Raw genomic sequence first — 13,674 nt, 5'->3', positions numbered from 1 at the left:
TATGCATTCTTTTTTTTTTAATTCATTCAATTCCAAACAAACATGTATGTGTAATCATTTTCTGCACATCTATATTACTGCATCAGTCCATTTGTCTACAACTATTGATTTTACTTCCCTTATTCTTTATGCATTTTTTTTTTTAATTCATTCAATTCAAAACAAACATCTATGTGTAATCATTTTCTGCACTTCTATATTACTGCATCAGTCCATTTGTCTACTATGAAAGGCGGGGAACGACACATTATTTCGCGTAAACTCCGACCTGGTCGTGGGAGTTTACGAAGACAGCCGCCATTTTGGACAACCGCCTCAAATAGAGTATGGATTTATCAATTTTCAAACAATTATATATTAGACATTTTGCAGGAAGTATTTATTAACCTTCTAAATATCATTAAAAAATATTGAAAAACAAATAAGTTTAAAATTTCGACTTTTCAAATTCGCTTCCGGTAGCGACCAGAAGTACTGACGACGTACGAAAAGGTTATTTCCCTCCTCTAGAAGTCATAATCTATCATCTCTAACAAGTCTTCAGTTCATATCTTAAGCCATTTTTGAAAAAAGGAGGACAAAATTTCATTTTAAAATCAGAAAACTGTTAATAACTTGGAACCGGAAGCGAATTTTTGAATAGTTTTCGAGAAATCGCCTGCACAAAATATTGGGGGAAAATAAGAAGAAGAAGATTGATTGATTGATTGTATGTTGTTTTACGTCCCATTCGAGAATTTTTCACTCATGTAGAGACGTCACCATATACCGGTGAAGGGCTTCAAATTTCGATCTTTACTCGGCACTCAAGGCCATTGAGCAGTGAGGGATTTTTATCGTGCTAACGTCTGAGGTGACACGGGGCCTCGGTTTTTAACGTCTCCTCCGAAGTACCAGCAACTTTCACTTCAAAGTGCCGAGCGCATGGCGAAGGAACAGTTGCTACCCATTTTTAATCGACTTAGGTCAGATTCGAACTCACGACCTCCCGATCACGGAGTGAGCGCTCTACCGACTGAGCTACCGTGAACGGTAAAAAGAAGAAGAAACAGTAAAATCACTATAAGGTCTCCCGTGAAGACGAAAGACCTTAATTACTAAATAAACTAGGAAAATCATGCATTTACTGAAAATTTTAGACAATTTTACACGTTTTTACTGAACTAAGCATGACTATGCATTTGTTTTAAAATATGCAATGAGTGTACAAATACTAGTATGCTTGCTTTTAAATTTTTCTACAAAGCTGACATTCATCATAGATTCATTTCGATTTTGGGCAAGATGATCAGTGCACTGCCTTTCTAAAATTTCATTTAAGAAGAAATACTTTCAGCTAAAGTGTCACCATTAAACTTCTGACAAAAGCCCCATTTCAATTTATGTATTTAATAAGATTTTTTTTGGCATTTTTCAAGAGACAATATAAAGATTGTTTAACTTGTAAATAAGATGCTTAACGGTTTTAAATTTACTGTTAATAAATGCATAGAAGCATACTGCCACATTGAGTATCAAATAAAACATGTGAAGATATCTCGATAAGAAATTTTAGTTAAATAAAAAGAATATTTCTAAAATTAACATTGCATTTATGTGATGACTATTTCACACAGTTCAGATTTCAGATTTTTATTGAATTCATATTAACCAGGTATTCGATTGAAACGTGATTCCGAACAAATAATTCATTATAACTCCAGGTAGAAAATTATTTCTGTGAAATATGCGGAGATAACGAACAGTATTCGAGCTCAAAAGTCCATTAAACATTACAAAAAAAGGAGCAGAGTAAACACGGATCGACCCCTGAAACTTCAGAGGTGGGATCATGTGCCATTGAGGAGTGAGCATCCCCTCCCGACCGGTCACACCCGCGTGTGCTCCTTGTCATGATCGGGAAATAATGGAAAAATCCGCAGATATATATATATATATATATATATATATATATATATATATATATATATATATATATATATATATATATATATATATATATATATATATATATATATATATATATATATATCTTTGTCATTCATATTTTTATTTCTGTCGTAACATGTACTTTTTTATACAAACATTACAAAAACTACAATATCATGGCATAAATATAAATATTCTACATGATAGACAAAAAAGAAATTTGAACAATTTTGAAAAATAGACGACATAATTTTTTTTTTATTTTCTGAAATATTATCCTTCACTGACTGAGAAATGTTTTCAGAAAATCCCAATTTCGCTTTATAATGTCTGTTTTCTTATGAGAGAGGGAAAAGGAGGAAAAGAGCTCGAAAAAGAGTTCGTGGTCTATGCTAATCTTCGTTATACTATCTTGGAAGAAATTTAAAATGAGCACATTATTATATGTAAAAATATTTATTATGTTTAAGTGTTTAAGATTCATTTCATGTGATTTAACAGAATTCATATCATTTAATTTTAAAATCAACACGTTTTGTAACCACGGCGCAAACTCAACAACACTGTAACGTCAAAAACATACATGAGGTTCTCAAAAATACTCTCCCTATATATTTCACACAGTATTGCCCAACACCAGTGCACTCATTAAATACATTTCTCTATCACTTGAAATCCATTTTGCTAACAATTGTTCCAGTAGCATCATTTTGTTTGTCAATGTTATATTTTTTTCACTGCATAAATGTGCTTTCACAAGATCAGAATTTGTGAAGCGCCAAACTCTTAGCATCATGACGTTACTAATATTTCAATGTTTTGATAAGATTTCTACAGATAATCCGTTTTTTCACAGATCACCATCATCTAAACAGAGTAGTCTATCATTCAAATACCGCTTGTACCATGTAAACACACATGCATGGCTCGCTTTTGACAAATTTCCTACTTCCTCCGGCATTTTCAGAGTTTTTTCTGGAGTTTTCCAGAGTACAACACAAAATTGTATGGTTAACTGCTGCTCCGTGACGTTCTACGACGTCATCTTTTTTTTGCCTTTTTCAATGAGATCTACCCATCTTCTGAAACTGATTTCTTTTCAACGAAGCAAAAAATTAAGTCATAATTTGGAATCAGAAATGATGAAACAATTCTTAATTTGAACGTGTAGATTTTTTTTTGTGTGTCATTTTACAGAAGATATGAGTACAGACACTATTTAGTGTCTTGATTGTACATGTAAATTACCAAATTTTCATCTGCTCCTTGGTCCGATTTTCTCATTTTTAAGTCTAAATAAGTTTAAAATAAACCAAGGAATTTTAAAAATTTTTACTAACATCATTTGAATTTACTGTTGAAATACTGTATTGGGGGAAAATAACTCGCGGTGTTAATATTCGCTATATTCACGGTGTTAATAAATCCGTGAATTCAAGAAACATTGAATAAGTTTTCAGTAACTTCCATGTTATATTTGGAAATTTGAGAATATACTACTATAGGTATATATACGTGCAGTATATGGTCCTTTGGTAATTACGAGTAGTACTTGTCATTCAATTATTTTAATTATCACGCTTTACTTTAATTCAAATCAGCAGATAATAACATGTACATGTATTTGTTAAAAAGCTGTTTTGTTTTAATAGCCAATGCTACATGTTTCATAAATCAAAACACGTGGGTCATGGGTTTTGATTACCCGTTCGTAACTAATGTTACCACATGTACTTGTTACCTGCATTATCATGCGCATTAGTTTCTATCGACATTTTGGTTAAAAAAATCATTCAAATAACTATCGAACTTGCTGAAGATGTGGAAGGATATTATTTCGTCGACATACATTAATATATTTGTATTACCGTCCGGTGTTTTTTTCGCCGCGATGTTTTATGCTATTGAAAGATCTTGGGGGTGTATATGCACTCATCGTAATAGCATATAGGAAAGTCATTCGACGTTTATAGTCGAGGGCTTTTAATCACTACACTTTTCTTAATTAATCGTCAATTAATTATTAAATAGTAGTATAACTATTTTATATAAACCTACCGTTTTGTTCGTGAAGTGAATACATAACACTGATTAATATCGTTTTAGCTATGCTATGGATTAAACGGATATAGAAAAGGAAGGTAACTTTTATTATATAAAATATATAATATTATATAATTCTGCGAACTCAACAAACCGCGATCTTGTCCGAGGGGAGAAAAACGTGAAAATTACAACCCGTGAAATTAATCCCCTATACAGTATTTCTTCCAAATTTTGATATAATATGACGTTAAGTAAAAGAGTTATGACGGTAGTCCACGAACTTTCCAAACAACCCCCGTAGTTCCATAATATCTAAGTACTTCAAAGTAAGCATAAAAAGACGTTGTTATATTTTTCTATTTATAAATCATTATATATTGCTTTGCAACCAGAATAATTATGTTCAAATGTCTGAAACCAGTTTCACTAGAAGTGTTATATCCAAATATGATTTCCTCAGCAGTAAATTTAATTATTAAACCACATGTATTTCGAAGTTTATCTCTTAAATTAGATCATAAAGTGACGGAATAAGGACACAAACACAATAGATGAATAATTGTTTCTTTAGTATCATTGCAAATAGAACAAAATTCTGTTTCAGCTCATTTGCATTTCATAAGTTTGCTATTTGTAAAAAAAAAAAATATTAAACTGAATGCTTTTTCACCTCTGTTATTAAATAAAGTAAAGAAAAGAGTCTTTCCATTTATTTTCATGAATGTGTATTGAAATTTTTCCTCCCATTTTCTTAAACCCATTGAATGGGACTCTGCTATCTTTTCAACAAACTTTTTATAAAAGTGTTTTGTAACTTTCATATTTTTTGAAGTGTCAAAATTTTTTCACTTTTAATTTCATTCAACTTTTGGTGATGTTTAATCGTTTGTTTCCAATGTTTAGGGATTGCTGATAATAGTCAGTTATACGCCACGGAATTTATGTTTAAAAATTAGATGAAATTTATGTAATCGCCACTATTGGCTATCCATTTTCGTTTAAATACGTATTTTTTCCTTACTTTGATATCATTATGAAGCCATAGAGGTTGACTTAAAATACTCTACCGAGTTTAATGAATACTTATATATATTTTTCCAGAAGAGTTTATGAAATTCATAGGTATAACCATCAAGTCCCAGTGATTTTCCGGCGGTTTTTTCTTTTTCTTTTTTTTTTTCTTTTTTTTTTCTTTTTTTTTTTTTCATTTTGTAATGCAAAAAGAAGTCCCTCTTTGGTGATTTGATCTTCCAGTTTAATTTTTTAATCTTCTGTAAGCTAGTCAATATACTCCTTTTTAGTGTACAAAAATTTCATAATGTTCTTTTTAGGTCACCTGAGTCACTCAGGTGACCTATTGCTATCACTTTTCGTCCGTCGTCGTGCGTCGTCCGTCGGTCGTAAACTTTTGAACATTTTCAGCTTCTTCTCTGGAACCAGTGAACCAATTTCAACCAAATTTGGCATATAGCATCTATGGGTGAAGGAGAACAAAAATTGTGAAATTCGTGGCCCCTGCCCCCCTGGGGCCTGAGGGGTGGGGCCAAAACCATCAAAATTAATGCAATCTTTAAAAATCTTCTTCTTTACTCCTGGACATCAAGCAGTCAAACTGTTGGCATGATTGTAATAAGCATTGAGCCCTCTACCAAAATTGTGAAATTCATGGCCCCAGGGTCAGGGGTTCTGGTGCTAGGGCGGGGCTATATAGATCATATAGTGAAAGTGCATTATTTCTTTGAAAATCTTCTTCTCTACTCCTGGGTATTATTGAAACAAATTGAATACATAGTTATGATGAGCAAAGGTGACTCTACCAAAATTGTGAAATTCATGGCCCCAGGGTCAGGGGTTCTGGTGTTAGGGCGGGGCTATATAGATCATATAGTGAAAGTGCATTATTTCTTTGAAAATCTTCTTCTCTACTCCTGGGTATTACTGAAACAAATTGAATACATAGTTATGATAAGCAAGGGTGACTCTACCAAAATTGTGAAATTCATAGCCCAAGGGTCAGGGGTTCTGGTGTTAGGGCGGGGCTATATAGATCATATAGTGAAAGTGCATTATTTCTTTGAAAATCTTCTTCTCTACTCCTGGGTATTATTGAAACAAATTGAATACATATATATGATAAGCAAGGGTGACTCTACCAAAATTGTGAAATTCATGGCCCCAGGGTCAGGGGTTCTGGTGCTAGGGCGGGGCTATATAGATCATATAGTGTAAATGCATTATTTCTTTAAAAAATCTTCTTCTGTACTCCTGGGTATTATTGAAACAAATTGAATACATAGTTATGATAAGCAAGGGTGACTCTACCAAAATTGTGAAATTCATGGCCCCAGGGTCAGGGGTTCTGGTGCTAGGGCAGGGCTATATAGATCATATAGTGTAAATGCATTATTTCTTAAAAAATCTTCTTCTGTACTCCTGGGTATTATTGAAACAAATTGAATACATAGTTATGATAAGCAAGGGTGACTCTACCAAAATTTTGAAATTCATGACCCCAGGGTCAGGGGTTCTGGTGCTAGGGCGGGGCTATATAGATCATATAGTGAAAGTGCCTTATTTCTTTGAAAATCTTCTTCTCTTCTCCTGGATATTATTTAAACAAATACATGGTTATGACAAGCAAGGATGCCTCTTCCAAAATTGTGAATTTCATGACCCCTGGATCAGAGGTTCTGATATTAGGGCGGGGCTCTATTTATTATATAGTGAAAATGCATTAATGCTTTAAAAATCTTCTCTGCACCTCGGCATATCAGAGGCAAAAATAGTAAAAGTTTAATAAGGAAGGGTATTTTTACCAGATTTTTGAACATCAGAACCATTTGATCAAGTGTTCTGGTCCAGGCCAGGGCTCTGTTAATTTGTATTCTATTGAGAGGAGTTATTCCCCTTTGCCATTTACTTATGTTAATTAATCACTGTAAATAATGTACTTGAGAGGTTAATAGAATAAGAGAATTATGCAAGAATTTTTATTGTAAAATACAAAAAGTACTTTCATAGTTTTAATGATCAGGTAGACTTGTAAGTAACAGATAAATAAAAATGAGACAAAAATAACTTGTCTTATTAAATGTTCATCAAAGACCAAGAGAGGCCAATGTAAGAGATTTCAACAAGGAATTAAAAGAGTACAGAAGCACTGATTATAAGTTTGTTTATATACTGTCTGGTGAGAGTGATAAATGGGGAACAGATTAGAACCTAATTTATGTACTGTTAATGAACACTAGACTAATTATTTTGTTGATCCTGATCACCCTATTTTTCTTGCTTTTGGGCAACAAAGATTCACCTTTCAGTTCATTTTATACTCTATGGATCCTCTAAATTGTTGTATTATACTCAGGTGACCGTTAAGGCCCTTGGGCCTCTTGTTTTATTATGTGATCACCGGCAGTATACAGCTCTTTATAAAAAAATTTCCTGAGCCTTTAAATTTACGAAAGTTGTGTGAATTCAAAGTTATCAATTATAATTTTTGGAATAATTTTTTCTGTATAATTTTGTTTTTCCAGGTTACAGAAATATTTGGTACTTTTTCTCCACTTCTACAATCCATTTTTCCTTTTCCCTGATAACTATACCTTTCACCTTGTCTTCTCTTATTTGCTTTAACTCATTTTCTGTTTTAACGGTTTCTTATTTAATTTCCTGTGAATGGTGCTAATCATATAGAGTCTTCGCAATATTTTCTCAGATCCTACCTCTGTTTTATCTCTACTGTGTTTCTTAAATTAGGTATATTATATGGTTTTGCCTCTTATCATTAATTTTAAAGTTTCCCAGGGTAGTTGGTCAGTAATTATAGAGCTATTATTTGTATCATGTTGAGTAATAGTTTCTGAAATGCATTCTTTAATAATTTGGACAAACATTTGATCGTATAGTAAACTATTATTAAATTTCCAGCTACCTCTTCCTCGAATTTGGTTTGTGAACTTGAAGAAAATTTCAATAAAAGAGTGATCAGACATGTTCGCATACCCAATGTTGGCATTCATCGTGCATGGTTGAAGGTCAGCGGCTTGTTCTTCGGGCCATGCCATGTAATTATAATAGAGTCATTTCCAATTTATTTTGCCCAATCATGCAAATATTAGTACGATTTACTCCGAGATTTTCCATGACCAAAACAACTTGATCGGCAGGGACCACGTGTGTCCAAGTGCTACACAATGGCGGTGTGTTTACCATTGAACTACAGATAGAATTTATTATTTCTGTGACACAAATTTCAATGAGGGATGTAATTTTTTTGACATGTGTACATCCCAGTATCGATAGAAGTATTTCTACGGCGTTCGATGCGTTTTCTTGGCATGTATGCATATCTAAGTTTGTTGTACATGAATACATATTTTAAATAGGTGTATACACCGAGTATCATGCATATAGCTCGAACAGTACATGCAATATAATAGAAAACGATACATGGGGTGGCCTTTTCTTGTTTATTGTTCAAATATTAACATGCATCAAACATGCATGTGCCTTTTAATTTTTCTATATTGCATCTATTCAAAATTTTTTTTACTTCTAAGAAATCCTATTTTGCTTAAAACTTGTTTTCGTTCAGATCATTGTGTGTTCCGAAGACAGAAAATCACTCAACAAAAAACATTAGGGTTTATATAGTGGGTAGAATAAAATAAGGTATCAGAGTGAAATAGGGCGGAGAGGACTTGCATAGCACATATTAAAGAGTTCATCTCAGCTTTCACAAAAGTTTATAATCTAGACGATTAGACATGATCCAATCATCATGAAAGCACGCGTGCATGCGCCCTTATGTATTGGTTGGGACAAAACTCTCAAAACTAACTTGTTTTGTTTTTGTTCTTCTATTTCTTACAAAATGCTATTAAATTAAAAATATGGGTATATATATATATATATATATATATATATATATATATATATATATATATATATATATATATATATATATATATATATATATATCACAAATATATATATATATATATATATATATATATATATATATATATATATATATATATATATATATATATATATATATATATATATATATATATATATATATATATATATATATATATATATACCGTATATACTCGCCTATAAGTCGGTTTTTTGGGAGTTAAAATTTGGTCCAAAACTCTATGTCCGACTTACAGGCGAGTCATAAAAAGATTTGTATTTTTCTGGAGAGCGAAATGTAGTATTTTATAAACATTTCCAATGATTTTCACTAAACAATGTCTGGATATATTATATCATTTATGTATTCTAAGATTACACATAAACACAAGTATTTACATATTTTAATAATTTTATTTTTATCTTTAAGTGTGTATTATATATTTTTCTTATGATTTAAAATTAAATATCGGCGTCATTTCTAAAAATATTGATCAAAACCAGGTTAAAACATTACACCATTGATTTGAAATTGTCAACTGATTCTGGCAAAAAGTTGTACCGACTTATAAGCGGGTCAATGGCAAATTCCTCCAAAATAACCTCAAAAAATACAACCGACTTATAGGCGGACCGACTTATAGCCGAGTATATACGGTATATATATATATATATATATATATATATATATATATATATATATATATATATATATATATATATATATATATATATATATATATATATATATATATATATATATATATATCAAGGACATGTACATTCAGTACATTTAGCTACTAACTACCTACCGTAACTTTATTTAGCTACTTGAAGTACTGTAGCTTAGCTTTATTTAGTTAATCTAATGCAAGTTTTCACAATTTTACTTTTTATGTAAAATAGACAAAAAAATCGTATGTGACTACTTATATGTATACTAAGGAGTTTTAAAATAGCATCTCAGAGCACAAATAGTTTGAACATCGCTGCTTTTGAACACTTTTAGGCAAAAGATGTATTTCTTGTACACCACTATGTGTGTGATGAGGCATGGATAAGTATGAATACTTCACATTATGCTGAAATTTTACCAATCAATTATCATGTTAACCAAAAATGGTCTTCATTGTTATTTCATTAAACAAGTAACTGTTTGGTCACAAATTGACAGTTGTAAATAGCCCAAAAACTTTTAGAATTTTGATTGTAAAAGAAAGAGACAAATCTTCAAGAATGTTTGTTTCATGAATTCTATTCAGATCAGTTCGAAGTTATGAATTATCACTCACTGCATCAAAGTGTGATTTTTGCATATACTGAAAAAATGCTTATTTAAGAAATAAGTATGATTTAGTAGCTAAATAAAGCTACATTTAGTAAGCAAATACAGCTATGTAGATAAATCTAGTGATTGTACAAGACCTGATAATGAGGTTCTGTGACATATGATTTTTTTTTAAAACCTGCACATGCATGTGCACTGCAATATGATTGACTAAGACTAAAAATGGCTATAACTTTCTCATTATTCAAGAATATAGGACAGAATTAAGGATTTGGATAAGTATAATGTGTTCCTTCATTCTTAACTTATTTCTATTAAAACTGAATACAAGGACATGTATGTGGGACACAGAGACACATATGTTTCATATTTGGATATTTTCCTAGAATCAGAAGTTAATGGTAACCTAAAAACAAAACTTTATGATAAACTTGATGATCTTAACTTTTCTATCGTCAACTTTCCTTATTTTATGTAGCAATATACCATAATCACCTGCATATGGAGTTAAGGTCTCCAAGTTGATTCGATAAGCAAAAGCATGCTCCACGTACGGAGAATTTCTAAACCGAGGCAAGCTATTGACAAGCAAGTTGACGAAACAAGGATATCAACAGTCTCGTTGGAAGTAAACATTACTGAATTACAGTCTCGTTGGAAGTAAACATTTTGCAAATTCTATGGTCGATACAATGACCTTGTCAGCAAATCCAACTATCAATAAGTCTAATGCTGACTGACATTTTTCAGACAAATTGTTAGGCCATTACTGAATTATCTACGGGTAATTCCGTTTGCACGATCATGACAAGGTCACAAAGCGGGTGTGACTGGTCAACTGGGGATACTTACTCCACCATGGCACCTGATCCCACCTCTGATGTTTTTAGAGGTCCGTGTTTGCTCTGCTCCCAATTTGTATTGTTTCAATAGACCCCTGAGCTTAATTACTGTTCGTTATTTCCATATTTCAGCACAGGTGCTGAATTCTGATTGGTTAATATTTTGATGGATGTAATTCTCTTCCTTTTCAATGGGTATAAACAAAAAGATCTGAGTGAGAAATATGTAAAACACACACATGTATAAGCGCTGAAATCTGATATTAGGTTAACGTATCATGTTAAAAGTCCGTGCATTTCGGAATCATCAAATATGGATTCAAGGACATGCATGCACGTGTGCTGAATTCTGATTGCTAATATTTCATTGCATTAACTTTTAAATCTTTAGTGACTAACTTTAAAATTTAGATTTAATTCTATATTACTATGAGATGATACTATCTTGGAAAAAAGTGCATGCATGTGTGGTAAAATTTGATTGGTTAATATATATTCTAACAATGCTATATCAATTTTATTATCCAAAGAAATCAATGTTTGCAGGAAAATTTTCGCCCCGTTTTATATTTCGCTATCGTCACAAGTGGGCAATCTTAGACGGGGCGAATTCAAGGAAAACAGCGTTATCTTTTAAACGCAACCGTATCTGGCCGAATTAAACCCAAGTTTTTTTTCGCCCTTTCACTCTAGCACTCTTAAAACAGGTTAAAAAATTGTTTGCTAGAGTGAAAGGGCGAAGAAAAACTTGGATCAAAAATTACCCTGTATACAGTATTCTGGAAAATTAAGTTAAGGTCTATAATACAAAAGCATTGCCTAATTTAGTGATGATTGTATGGAATGAGCCAGTCAAAAGAGAATAGAGAAGTCGTTTTGGGAACATCTTAAATGGTCCGTTCCAATTAATGCTAATTATCATTTGTTCTTACATACTTACCATCCTCAAAGCCCGTTTTGCAAAAAATTTCCAAAGTTTTCTTTTCATATATACTTCTACATCGCGTGTTGATTGTCTTTAAATTTTTGCTCAAACCATCAAATCTAAGAGCTAAAGATTCCAGTTCATAATATTTCCATTCTGAATTGCGTAAGCCTTCAATTTGTACTTTACATTTTTGGAAACAGGTATGTGTTTCTGGAAAATTAAATAGATAATAATTAACAAATCGAAATCCCAAGCATTACATTCATCAATTAATTAAAAAATAAAACACTTAGAGAATCTTAACTACTACAATGTAGTTACTTATATAACAGCATGGCTTTTCTTAATGTGATGTTTGAGTAGATTCTGAACCTCTTGAACAGTTGAACTGTTTTTGTATAATGATTCACATATTATTTGTATTTTCTACTTCAAGCTCTGTATGTTACACAAGAAATACACGTGCTTCCCCTGACAATCAGAAATCACTTGATTCTGAACTGCTGTGAGAGTCTTCTCATATGATTTGAAACATTTTTGGTCTATTCTGATTTCACATCGAATACAGTGTATTGTTCTGAAGCAATTCATAATCTCAATGAGATTGTTGATGACTTGCCTGATCGAGCTGTAAAAACTAATGTAAAGTGATTGTCAGATTATGTTACCAAGTTTGAGCCACAAATAATATTGCTTAATGTGTATATACTTCCAATCTCAACATAAAATGCACACAGTAAATGTATACATGAATATACGCTTATATTTTAGATTTCCCTAGGATGTACTTGAAGCAATATGAGCCACAATTGTCTTTTTTAGTATAAAATTGTAATTTAATCTTTCAATGAAAGGAAAAAGGACGGTTTATAAACTTTTAGTATTCATATTTGCGTTGAAAAGACTATTTAAAAGCAGCTCTGATTGAAGAAGAATTATATAATTGTCGTTCTTTAATCTTTTTTTTTTTATTTGATATTATATGCCATATTACAGTAGTCTTTCCTCCATTAAAGTTTAATGCTTAGTTGTAACCTTGCATATAAGGATTTTAAGTACTCGTAAAAGAAAAACATGCATAAATATAATGATTGCATATTTTAACAGCGAAAAAATCTTTAAAATTCTGCCCATACTATGAATCTTTGATTTACCTTGTTCAAGCCAATTTCGTGCATCTTGTAATGTAAACCAGCACGCGTCACTCCTCCATGCAAATTCAATTGCCCTTTGTAAGCAAATATCACTTGAAATAAAAAGTTATCTAATTAAAGTTCTTCACTTTATGTTCTAAAAAGCTGAATTATTCAACGTGTATAGTTTAGGTAAAAAAGAGAGAAGTGAATTGAACATTTGAAAGGTTGCACAATATTAAATGAATTCGAAATTCTTTCTCAAGAATTTTTTTTTTTTTTTTTTTTTTTTTTTTTTTTTTTTTTTGCTTTTCTTTCACAATGTCTTTAAATATTTCAAACATAATGTTTCCTCACGGTGGTCAAATCCAAAATTAAGGGACCCTCCCCATTTGTCGGATTGCAAATCAAAACAATTGATAAGATTTAGAATTTTTGCACTATTCGAAATACACATGTAATAATGAAATTATTAATAGTATGAAATATTGCCAGAAAGGCAATACGTCTTTCATGTACTAGTTCTAAAAGAGATCACGTTTACAAAATTTCCTTATACAATCCAATATACGATTTCCTCAATGT

The 13,674-nt window shown here is 31.6% G+C and overlaps 1 protein-coding gene across 1 annotated transcript in view; it reads right to left on the bottom strand.

The window, feature by feature from the left end:
- Positions 1 to 13,674, bottom strand: part of LOC133186924 (uncharacterized) — a 50,578-nt gene that overhangs the window by 21,936 nt on the left and 14,968 nt on the right. The window contains exon 3 of the mRNA XM_061322313.1: positions 11,969 to 12,166. Coding sequence (XP_061178297.1) covers positions 11,969 to 12,166 — 198 coding nt within the window. The remainder of the gene's footprint in view (positions 1 to 11,968; positions 12,167 to 13,674) is intronic.

This window comes from Saccostrea echinata, unplaced genomic scaffold (genome assembly GCF_033153115.1).
Source record: "Saccostrea echinata isolate AGI-Se365-2 ecotype Australia unplaced genomic scaffold, CSIRO_AGI_Sech_v1 ptg000014l, whole genome shotgun sequence".
Lineage (NCBI taxonomy): Eukaryota > Metazoa > Mollusca > Bivalvia > Ostreida > Ostreidae > Saccostrea > Saccostrea echinata.
The sequence above is the reverse complement of the archived record's forward strand: the minus strand, read 5'-3'. Positions and strand labels throughout refer to the sequence as shown.